Raw genomic sequence first — 13,099 nt, 5'->3', positions numbered from 1 at the left:
ATGTTTGAACTTTTATTATTTGCGTAGCCAGTTAGCGATGTTGAGGGTATGAAATATTTCACCTCGGTTAAAAGTACGTTAGCTGACTCTCTAGCCGCCTTGCAAAGTAAAAGAAGGAAAAACTAACATGTATTTGTATACTCTCTTATTTATATAAGTAAGTATTTTTGCAGGCATCTACACACTTGCCGAAGGGGTCACGGACGTATATTAACAAGCTCCCGTTACCCCTTCATGAAATCGGCTCGTCGGAACACAGTGGGGTTTTAGTCGGTAAGAATTCGACATAATCCACGGCTCCTTTTCCCCGGGGGCCGTGGGTATCTATGTAAGATTTCCCCACTATAAAAAAAAAAGGCATCTACACACTTGTTGAGTGTGTTATTGCATTTAAATAACCCACTGACATAATTATAACCAACACCACAAGATGGATCAATTATACCTAGATACTGTCTACTGCTGAGTTGAGATTCTGAATATTTTATGACATATATATGAATTAATAAGTGGTATAGAGTTCGAATTCTTTTAGTAAACCTAGAGGAGACGATTCCTATAAGTAAAGGTCTTTAAAGTTGTATTTTCTGTAGTAATGGTATAATCCAATAGCGATGTTTGATATCTAGTTTAATATGCAAATGTACATATTAGGAAAAGATAACTTTTATAACACTTTCCCAATATTAGTACTTATTTAGGTAGGATACTTACCCAAAATGGGCGGCAATAAAATATGATAAAAGTTACGTATGTAGGTAATAAAGGATAATAACGTTGATATTATAGATTAAAAGCTCTGATAGCTCATTAATGAACCAATATATGTAACCAATGATTGCAAAACATGTGTGGTCTTAACGAAAAATTCACATTCGCGTCATAAGTAATGAGTTATGTACGGCGTATGAGCGTGTGAAGATTTTTAATAGTCTACAAAAATATAGTTATGACTATACCCATTAAAGTCGGTGCAACGAACGTTGCGAATTTTTTTATGGAAATATATGGCTATAGAATCCCATTCAATTCAATTTATGTGACAATTTGTACGTAATTACATCTAATTTATAGTAATTACTTTGTCGAAGTTACGGGCCTTACCTACCAGCTGTCGGCAAACCATTGATGAAGTGAGAGGTTCGATATGACCATGGCTTACTTCATTGACGGATGCTGTACGCCTGTACCTAACCTACCGACCGACCCCTAGCGAAAATAAACGTGTGCATTGTAATACAAAATTCTCTTACGCGCACACGCTCTGATTTTATCCGTTACCTTGCGCTCTCTTAAAATGTGTTTATTTGACTGAAATGTTATGTGATGTGACACTTGCCTGTACCACAAAACTGTCTGTATGTGATATGTTAAAAATATAAGAAACTGTGCAACGATCTCAACATAGTATTTTTCAAGTAAGTGTATAGAGAAATTAACTGATAATACAAGTTGTTTTAAAATAGAACGCTACAATCTGATAAAAAGTGTATTTTAGTAACAAAAAATGTGTAAGTAGGTAACTACAGGAACTGTTATCACTGAAGCCTAAAACGGAACAATAGCTGATGGATTTCCACTTTCCATTCATCCATTCCTCGTTCGTGTGTTCAACAAAACTACTTATCATAAATGTACGGGTATCGGATACATAAAAATGAATAGACAGACTGAAATTACTCTCGTTATAGATTGTCACATTGTAATAGATATATGGATTAGAAATTGAACTTATATTGTACTAACGGCTAATACGCTTAAATATTAGTCGATGGACCATTATTTTTATAAACCTGAGCCGCTAACATCCACTTAGCAGTAGCTACAAATACCTAACTATAATATCATCCGCGTCTCAAAAATTAATATTCCGTGGCATATTATAATCTATACTAATATTATACAGCTGAAGATTTTGTTTGTTTGAACGCACTAATCTCAGGAACTACTGGTCCGATTTGAAAAATTCTTTCATCGTTAGATAGCCCATTTATTGAGGAAGGCTATGTGTATCACGGGCGAAGCCGGGGCTATCTATAACTTCGATCGCCGAGAACAGCAAAATAATTGTTCACTGAAATAATACTTATATTACATATTATGTTAATATGTTTTGTATAGGATATGATTTTGTATAAAACAAATTTCGATCTATAACTGTTCTATTTCACAAAATATTTTTTTTTAATTGTGACTGTATCGCTTATTGACTATGATTCAAAACTAAGTTGTGATGAAGGTATTAGGTGGTTTGGGACATGGGACTTGTACACACCAACATTCCCTTAAAATAAATATCATAAAATTTGTACAAGCACAGATAACATAATACTATACTATATAATATAGTATCGTTAGTGTTATAATAAATGCGTTGTGCAATATGACTAGCAGTGCCCTGTAGTTTCACCTATGTGGTATGATGCCGTTAGAACGTTGCGGTTATTTAAAAAAGAAAATCCGCGTAGAGGATAAAACTGTTTATATTTTTTAATGTAATACGTATGCAAATAACATCGTGTTCATGACATTACATTACTGGTTTGGTATGAGGGTCTAACATCGTTCGATATATTTATATTACGACACGGCAAATAGCTTTCTATAGTTCAATGAATGTGTTCTTAATTTGAAACCTTCTAATTTATATGCAATTTTGCCTTGAGCGATGAACAAAACATGATTTGCCTTTGCTTACTAGTTTTACAGGGTACACCGACGTGGAAAAAGAGGCGCACTGAATGAATATAATAATAGCAGTATTGTTTATTTTTCGAAATGTTGCCCAATGTTCTACTTCAAGCCCCAAAAAGATATTATACGTAATTTTCGTACTCTTTATCTTGCCAAGGACTTAGAATAAGTTATTGTAAATTATAGAATTTTAAAATTTTGTTCAATACATTGTATAAAATAACTTTAAACACATTCTGCTATTGTATTTATTGTAAATTCATGTCAGTCAATAAACACGTGATCATTTTTGTTACTCTACGTGACGTAAAGTCTATAAATATGCAGATTCCAGTTTCCGCGATTCTATTAGGTGCGTACGTAGTTTTTTCTTTACCAATTATATACGTGATATAAAAATTTCTGAAATAATCAAATCTGCTTATTTCTTACTTTATTACCTATCTTTTATTCAGTAGCTTTTAATTCAATTCAGTGATTTGTCATAATGTCTATATGTAATTTTGTCATTTTATAAAAATAATATTGAGGTAAAAGATAAGCCTCAAGTGCATTTTGGTAGACTGCCAATGCCACCACCCTAATATGTTTATCATATAAAGTATTATGTTGACCCTGCGCAGTATTCGACAACCGGACTACAAATCTTTCCGTTAAAATCAAATCATTGAATTAAAATATATTTTTCGCAAAAAATTTGTTCTTGTTTTTTATATTTTTATTGTTTATTTCTATGTCATTATTCTGGGCTTTTAGATTTCTGGGCCCTTGAAAAGACACTATAAATATTACAAATTGAATGTATGTATTGGAACATAACATATAAAAAAAATACAAAACATGTGGTTAAGTTTTGTAAGGAAAAATTTTGCAATTAATAATTACCTTATAAATTAGAAATGTAGGGATTAATTGATTTTCGTTTAATTCGCAGAATGTTAAACGAGCAAGATTTAATGGTCGCTCGAGCACTCGCGGCGGAGTCTAGAGACAACTCGCCTGGTGGATCCCCTGGGCCTCTCCGAAAGAACCCCCTAAGCGGTGTTATTGACAAGTTGAACACATTTCGGTAAGTTTATAAAGTGGGTGTCAACATCTCTAAGAAGAACGCAGAGTTGGTAAGAAAGCCCCTGTGACAACTGACGACATACATTGTTAGTCTTGAAAAATGTCGAAGCAATTTTTTTTATAATTTTTTACCATTTATTAACAATTATTATAGTATAAAAAAACAAATAGGTACTCCTTCAAACAAGTAATAGCAAAATGTATCAATGTGTCTTTGCCAAGGCAAAACAGGTTTGACAATTTAAATGAATATCGCAATGTTGGTTAATCATATGTTGTGATAAAACAAACAGCAGATGAAGTTCACTGCAGCAATATTATATTCAAATAACAACTTTTTGACTAAAATATGTTTATTATTTTGAACAGAACGTAACGCCATACTTCTATTTTTTCTTACTTACCTAATGCAAGTACTATGGGAAAATAAATAGGCAAAATATATAAGCAGCGCATACACGAAACTGAATCAACGTCTTGGACATGACACATTACCACATGTTCTAAGATACTAATCTACGGCGTAGTATATTCCTTTTATGGAGAATAGGGGACGAAAATTAATCATAAAAAGTATTTTTATCATATTAACGTAATACATATTAACAGGTTATAATAATATTTTTCTGGGTGACAAATGACAATTACATGTCATTTGTTGTCAATGTCAGTTACACAGTTGTCACATCATAACCTAAAAGGAGTATTAGGATCGCTTCTGAGGAAAATTTATAAACAAAATAAACATACAGAATATTTTCTGCTTAAATGATTAAATCTTAACAACAGTTTAGTCATCTTTTTCAATTACGTGTAAACTTATACATTCGTGCATGAAAAAACTTACTAACTATGATCGCACGTCAGTGTATTTTGTGGTTTGAGTGTTATGAAGATGGATAATAAAATAAATAAATGTGCAACTTCGAGTAAAGCAATTGAAGAAGACGAAGAAAGGTATTTGATATTGTTATACTGTGTTTACTTTAGGTTATCAACATCTCTTTCATAAATGTAGCATAACCTTATTTTGTAAACATTATCGGCGATTTATTTAATTAACCTAAATAAACAAAATTAAACCTTCCATTGAAATTACATTAGACATGCTAGCCTGCAGTCTTTCTCAAAGTGGACGATAACGCTCCAAGGGTGGCGCTGAAGGCCTAGAGGATGGTAGGCCTAAAAATATAAATATAATAAACTAAATAATATAATGAAGAGAATGTTAGACGGAATCAGTTTAAGGACCATTGTGATATAAAAATAACTCGGAATATTAATGGCATAACTTGTTGACTTGTTGCCTAATATTTCTTAATAAATTTAATGTTGTAAAATTTATATAAGCATATAAATCTATAAGTAATCAGGATATACATATAAAAAAATAATGTATGTTTTCTTTCAAAATTTCTAATGTATGTTTTCATTACAAAATACACAACAACTCAAGTGTTTCTAATTAGGTATGTGCAATGTACATAATCCATTTGTATATAATAAAAACAAAACTTTGTTAAATAGGCTAAAACCTTGATTAAAAAAAAATCCAAATATAAAAAAGAGTTTAATATTGGGCAGATCCACTTCACATACATATGTCTTTTTTCTTTTTTTAAGCTTTCTGTATCTTGATAAATCACAGTCATTCTTGTTTAATAAATGTGACTGTAACTCAGTGTAATCATTATACTGGGAAGGAAGCTGTCACTCTTGGAGTAAGAGTAAAATTGTTTCCAATTTTCCATATCGTCTCCAATTTTCAGATAATGTCAAACTTTATCATGTTTTGAAAAGGAACTTTGTACCTTGCTTAAATTATGAAAATATTGTATAAAACTTTGTATATAACATACAATTTATATATAAATTGTATATAACATACAATTTTTAATCTTTTCTCAATCAAGACAAAGTCAATATCAAAATTATTATATTTAGATTTAAAACCCAAAAGGGCACTTGCATAAATTAATACAATTATACATTACTGAAAAACTAGAATATAATAGAAATAAATTTATAGAACTCGCCAATTACTATTTGTTTTACCATTTTCTAGATAAGTTCTTAAGAGATAAGGAATCAACCATCACCTCTATGATTTTGTACTAATTGATTGATTTTGTACCATAACCTTTATGATTTTTACATGTATATCTGCTACATTATAAATAATTGTTTTATTGCTAAGAAATGTTATATAGCGTCTCATCACACAGACAAAATTCTCTATACTAAAATTTTACATTTTACTACCTATGCACATTTTAATAAAGCACAAATTGCAATTACCGAAAATATATAATAATACATGTAGTTAAAAATGAGCTCTATCAGTAACCACTCATAGGGTTGACTTTGCGTATTTGGAAGTGCCATATAGACTAACTTTTCTGAAATTATAGCAGTAAGTAATCTGAATAATTTTGCGTATTCACTTGTTAATTAGCGATAGCACTTTAGTTTCGCCGAGCGTCGGCGCAGACTAATTAAATAATTATTCGAAATACAGATTAAGGCTAGTACTTTCACTTACCAGACTGGAGAATTTTATCATAATTATTTTCAGCGAATGGCTCGCGTGTTTCAACGTATTAGCACAGAATGATAAGTAGTATTAGACAAGAAAACACTTTCTTACAATTGTGCTAAATCTAGGTTGTGTTAATTTACGGACAATTTAATCCCCAATTATCATTACACAAAATGTTCTTTATTGCTATTAACGAGTCTTGACTTTATTTATGATGCATTATTAAGTTAACATTTTACAAAGTATCTTGCTCATGGTACATAGATTAATGATGATTAATATATTACCCATTAATAAATATTCATTAAATCTCGTCAATTCCATGAATCGTTACATTACAACTACCGGCGGTGGCACGCTGCACGCGGGGCTTGTTTATAATTTCGCACACGCATTCGACCCGTGTCCCTATCACCGCAATAATATGCTATCAGGCGTCCATCCGTCAGTTGGTTAGTCACACCAGAGGCGCGATCACGTGCGCTCAGTGTACCACTGCCGCTCGCTCACCTCCCTCCTTGCAATACGTATCCGCCGTTTCGTTGAATTCGCGAGTGTTAAATTTTGCAACATTCGTACTAGAAGGCCGCGCACGTATTGAGAAATATACAAGCATCGTGATTATGGAAATTTGAGTTTGGTTTTGAAGTGCAAATTTTAAACAATGTTATCCATGGAGTCGTTGTGGTGCAGTTCCGAGTCGGAACTGTCGACGTTGAGGATGTGCAAGAGTGCAGAGAGGTCGGAGAGGTTTAAAAGGAAGCCCTCTAAGAGTTTGATCCCTCAGGGGCTCTTGCACTCGCAGCCGGAGCCGCAACACCGGCACCATAGACAACGTCGGTCCGGAACTTGGCCGTAAGTGTAGATATATCATAAACAATCCAGTAAATTATATATGATTTCTGGGAATTTCGAAATTCAGATATAACTGAATTTCTTAGTTTAAATTAATTTGCAAGAGAGCTTTGTTTTTCCCAAACAAAAAATATTTATTTAATATTTCTGTTTATAGATTAAGCCGATACTATGCTATAAAAACTTATTCTCTCAATTGTTGTTTCCGAAACAAATCATATTCTATATTCCGAGGTTAGTCCTCAGAATATAGAATATAGCATAAACATACACAATCTTCTGGTATGCGCCATCTAGATCTTCGGATTTAGGCCACTGGGTTAACGAACTTCTGTCTGTTTCATCCTAGACCACCTGATTGAAACAAAAGCACCTACTGATTAAGACAAAAATAATACTTAACTATTGTTATTACGAAGACTATATTTTAGCTTTTGTTCCTAATATTAATGTCTTGTTAGTAGAAGTGGAGCAGATAGAATTAATGAATAATATAATATGCTATCGGTAAATACAGGTTGTTGACCCTAATTATGAGACTGCACGGACTAGTCTACATTCAAAAAGTCGGCCACAGATATAGGTATTGCTAACCGACTATAATTATGTGGAAGTAGCAGAGCTCCGTTTGTTGTGTACAAACGGATCAATGCCTGATAAAGAATAATCAGTTTCTAATATAAATTACATTAAACAAAATGTACGTACGTAAACAGATTTATTAATTGTATATTTAAGAATTGTCCTTATAAGCTCGCTAAACGAACACTTTGATAAATTAAACACGATATTTTATTGATTGCTTTTAAATTACAATCTTCAAAGTGAGTTCGTGTATTAGCTTTGTATTCCTTGTGCGACTACGCACATGGAATACAAAGCTTTATATCAAAAGAATATGTTTATCAAAGGTTTTCCAAAATAAATCGTATACGTTAATAAGGCTTTTAACCCCAATTCTATTATAAATGCTATAGTTATACTCTTATACAGGATACTTTCAAGTCCAGCACAGATAATATAATGCAATAATTCTGTGAACTGTCATTTATTAAAGGGTAACCGTAATCCTAATTTTGCGAATAATTGACCTCCTATCTGACCTCTCTTTCGCTCTGAATAGCATATTCCGCTCCTATAAGCAAAGAGGTCTTTGACAATTATAAAATTCGGTTACATCACGGCGTGGTGGAGCAAAATGAATATTTTGTCAAAGTCCTAAATGATGTGTAAATTATTAAAAAAAACCTTTATTAAAGAACTTGTCTTTATTCGTTCCAGTGCAATTATATAAGTCAATCTCTAGGCTTCTGAATGGTTACTAGGTGGTTAACTTAAGACATTAAGGTATAAAAAGTAAATAAAATTAATTTGCCCACTGTCTTACTTAGACGAATTGGATGTCATTGAATGAAACTAATTATTGTGATAATTATGCATATAACCGCCAAGCGTCTGACAACATTATAAATGCGAAAATAACTCTGTCTCTTCTTCATCGCTATACCACTCAACCATTCTCACTCACACTAACTCACATATGAATGAAATTTAGTACAAAGAAACATTGAAACTGGCACGGGTGCTACGCTGGTAAAAACCTTGCTGCATTTCCTTTGACTACTCGGACGGGGGACTAGTATTGTATATGCAGAATTCATGACGCAGTAATTAGTTACCATGGCATTCTTTTTCAATACAAAAGCAGCCGATTTTATATTTTGCTACACATATGTTACCTATATCTGCATAGCTAGCTTTGAGTGCGTTTAATACCTCTAATATAAGTAATAAAGGACATAAAAACCGCAATTTATATAAATTAATGGCTGACCCGGCAAACGGTCTATCAGGACACCCTTTTCAACCGGCGGTATCAAAAATAATTTACGATCCAATCTGAAACCCACCAAATGTATACAAAAAGTTCATTATAATCAAGGGACTCGTAAAGAAACAAAATATATAATATGTGTAACAGAGAAACACAATACTGTATAGATATATTCAATTGAACTTAACACACTATAGTATTACATAATGGTTCCCAAGTTATCTCATTACATTGGTGTCCAGTGTATCAAATTCATTAGAAACACACTTAGGTGCCCATTAATATGCATAGGTTATCAATGTGAAAAGATTATGGCCTAGATGACATAACGGACTGTGTGCCATTCGCTCCTAAACATTTATGTAGAGCTAGTAGCTCGCCCCGGATACGTTCGTGTTGGCTCTTTACGGGTGATGTAGCTTTCAATAACCGAATAAGATATCTCAAAAGTTGATACTTAAAAAAAATATTTGAATATTTTATGTAGCAGACAATATTTTATAGACAAATATATCTTACTGAAGAGTAGGTTATACGCATTAAACATAATCATAATTAGGGAGGTGTACTTCGTTTTGCCCAAATGAATATTTTTAAGGTTTCATTTCGGTCGATACTTGCTTACACTGTGTCAAGAGGCTGACCCAAAAACCTCGTGTTATGTATTTTACTTTCGCTTTTATTTAAATTCATATTTTAATAACTTTTTTGTTTTAATTTTATTAACAAACAATCAGGTGTTGATAAATCAAACTCTGACCTACATGTAACAGGAAAACTATGTAATAAACATTCCTCTTCATTTCCTGTGTAAAATACAGAGTTTTGACGTAAACTGTTACATTATAGAGGATATTTGAGATTTAATAAAATAATTAAATCCCAATAATATCATAAAATACAAGCGTCTACACCCTGCGGCGTTTCACGCGTGGTCAAATTATTATACGTACAGTAATACCGCCACCTATCGGATTTCTTTTAATTTGCGAGTGAATTAAATACACATCGTAATCTTCCTATGATAATGTGATATTCCACCGCGATAAAAAGTTCCTTATATATCTCTTTCTAGCCTCCTATCTCCAGACACAAATAATAATCGTAACATTAAATCGCTCCGTTGCGTCATGAAATAGGACAAAGAAACAAAACAAGCAAACCCACAGTTTCCCATTAATTATAATGTTAGTATGTGAGATTTAGTGGCAAACCTCGAAAGGATGTGAGTGAACCGCGGTAGTGAAGCCGCGCGATCCAGCTAGTTGTGACTAATGTAAAGAGTCATCTTGTATTAAAAAAATAGGTCGTATAATTTATCTCGACTTCATGGCTACAGAATATTCAAGATATGAAACGTATGAAATGCGATAACAATATTTTGATTTACTTTTTATTGTTCTTTATAAACGTTTTATTAATGATAAACAAGAAGTATTTGAACAATGTGTAAACAGTGATATGTAAATAAGTTTTTATATCTAGAATTGAATATAGTTTCTTTGACATGCTAATGTTTTAACAGATAAGTTTGTAAGTGCCTCATAATTAAACGTTACGTACTTTTTTTGTATATGATTCTTAAATATTCCTTTTATAATCACTATTATTTTTCTCTACTAGATTGCCGCCCCGTGGGATTTTCAGGATCAAATCTATCCTATGTCCTTTTTCAGGTATCAAACTATCTTTGTATTAAATTTCATCCAAATCAGTTACTGAACTGATGTGAAACTACTGAGTTTAGTGGTGCAGAAGAGACAGACAGACAAACTGACCGACAGACACACAGAGTGATTTTCACATTTACATCAGAAGAAGGGATGTAATCCATAACCTTGTAGACTATTTTATTTCCTATTCATAATTATTATGAATAAATTATATAACAAGATGCTTGTGTTAAGTATTGTATTATATTATATGAACAATCTTTACTTCGCCTTAATCGTTTGTATATAATTATGTCACGAGGCTCTTGTCCTCTTGCTAGGTTTACCTGGGTTAAGAGAGCTAGTCAGACGAGACCCTCGCGAGAGCCGAGACCCTTCTCTGCTCATTATGTTACAGCAACAAATATACATCAACCGTTTAAAATGTTTCAAATATAACCCTGCCGGTATTCAGGGCTTAACGTATCCTTAATAATATTGTCTTATCCATTTATCCTACTTCCTACTAATATTATAAATGTGAATGTTTGTAAGGATGTACGTGTGTGCCTATTACTCTTTCACGCAATAACTACTGAACCGATTGCAATGAATTTTGGTACGTAGATAACTGGAATAACACATAGGCAAATTTTTATTTCGATATTCATACGGGATATGGACTTACGCGGGTGAAACTGTGGGGCGCAACCAGTAAATAATAATTCAATGTCTTACCAACATATTATTGAGGACCTTAAAATCTTGTGTGGACTTTGCACGGTCGAGACGTTACATACAAACAGCGCAACACTACCATAGGGTACTAGCATAGGGTTTCTCAAACTGTTCCACTAAACGCCAACATTTCGTCGCCCCAATAAATGAAGTTCAAATATGGTCCAAATTTATTTATCTAATGTAATTTTTATTCTACATAATACATCTCAAAAACCTTCATTCTCTGAACGCGTTCTACCTACAATTGTTAACTTATCTTCATCCACTTACTTAAAAATATAAAGCTTCAGCTCGCGATCTTGTATATTGGATTTATACTATTGGCATTTCTAAAAAAGTTGAGAGCCTCTTTAAAACCTGTATGTAGCCATTGCTTTGCGCTAAGTGAGTTTTTGCAAACATCTGCTCGTTCCGCATTCACCTTACTTATGTGCTTTCCCCGCCAAATGTCACGCCATTTTAGAAGATGTCTGCTGGAACCAGTTTTAGGAAGGTTGATATGGGTGGACAAACGCAAACGATAACAAGAATACCAAGGATTTTGATGAAGAATTTGTTCGTTGTTATGCTTTATTAAGACGAAGAACTATTATGAATCATTTGTACAATAATCTTGTATTCTTTAAATGTATCTTGTACTTAATTTTTAAGATCACAAAGAGTTAATGTTGAAAACTGGACGTTTATTCTGTCCAAACAATATTCAAACATTTAACTACGTTGGTGGTACTCTCATAGAAGAAAATTTTCCTAAAGAACGACAACTGAGAACTTTTATGAGCGACAATGATTATCAACCGTCAATTACATCGCTGGTTATGTGATAAAAAATAAAAATAATCGACAATAGCAGAAACGGTAGTTTCTGTTTCCTTCGATTTATGAATGCGAAATCATAGGAACCGATTATTATGTTCTTAGCCACTCTTATCATTGAACGAATAATTTGACATAAATCCCAATGAACTGAAGAACTTCAATCGTCTATAAAACTATAAGAGAAAAAATATCATGAATTTATAGCTGAAAGTTAGTAGTGGTTTGCTAGATCGTAGTCTGAATATTTTAATATAATCTACAGCACTCAATATAGCAAGTTTTAAAATAACAGTAAAATCAGTAATTCTTCATATTCGATTATTATAACAAAAAAAGAAGGAAACGATTGTGATGTCGTTTCTAAATGATGTGTATAATTTACTTCGTGTCATTATTTTAATCATGCAAAAGCACTATGGTGAGGCGAGCAATAAAACTGAAAATTATTACTGTCACGCAATACAACTTTTTGCATTTTAATAAAATAAACTATAATATGAAAGAGTCTACCTACCTATATACTTAGTATAAGTATATAATAGTATATAAGACATTGGTAATTGCATTCTAATTACATTTTATTGGGTCAATTTCTGGACCATTCTGTGCCCAGCGGCCTTTCTATATATACGAGTAGTAAGGAAATTTGTATTATATTAAGCATTTATAGGATTATTTTTAGTAAAATGCATCACTATCCTCTTTTACTGTACACTTATTGCACCTAAAATTAGAATCCTGAACGAAATGATAATAATTTAGGAACTGATTTGAAAAGTATGTGCAGACAGATATATTAAATTCAGACTTTGTATACTTTCAAGGATCGGTGGCAATACAATAATTTCATGACTATATCTCATTACCCTGATCCTTATCCTGGGTTCGCCAGGATAA

The 13,099-nt window shown here is 32.5% G+C and overlaps 1 protein-coding gene across 3 annotated transcripts in view; it reads left to right on the top strand.

Annotated features, from left to right (window-relative positions):
- Positions 1-1,262: 1,262 nt before the first annotated feature.
- The window catches only part of LOC119840263 (NAD kinase-like), a 29,732-nt gene continuing 17,895 nt past the window's right edge, over positions 1,263-13,099 (top strand). The window contains exons 1-2 of one of the 3 annotated variants that reach the window (XM_038366783.1): positions 1,263-1,418; positions 3,629-3,763. In XM_038366783.1, the coding sequence (XP_038222711.1) occupies positions 3,630-3,763 (134 nt within the window). In that variant the 5' untranslated portion in view covers positions 1,263-1,418; position 3,629. Of the gene's footprint in view, positions 1,419-3,628; positions 3,764-4,466; positions 4,720-6,734; positions 7,157-13,099 lie in introns of those variants that run through there. The other 2 variants (XM_038366785.1, XM_038366782.1) reach the window with 2 other exon arrangements.

The sequence above is a fragment of the Zerene cesonia genome, chromosome 5 (genome assembly GCF_012273895.1).
Source record: "Zerene cesonia ecotype Mississippi chromosome 5, Zerene_cesonia_1.1, whole genome shotgun sequence".
NCBI classification, from domain to species: domain Eukaryota; kingdom Metazoa; phylum Arthropoda; class Insecta; order Lepidoptera; family Pieridae; genus Zerene; species Zerene cesonia.
The sequence above is the reverse complement of the archived record's forward strand: the minus strand, read 5'-3'. Positions and strand labels throughout refer to the sequence as shown.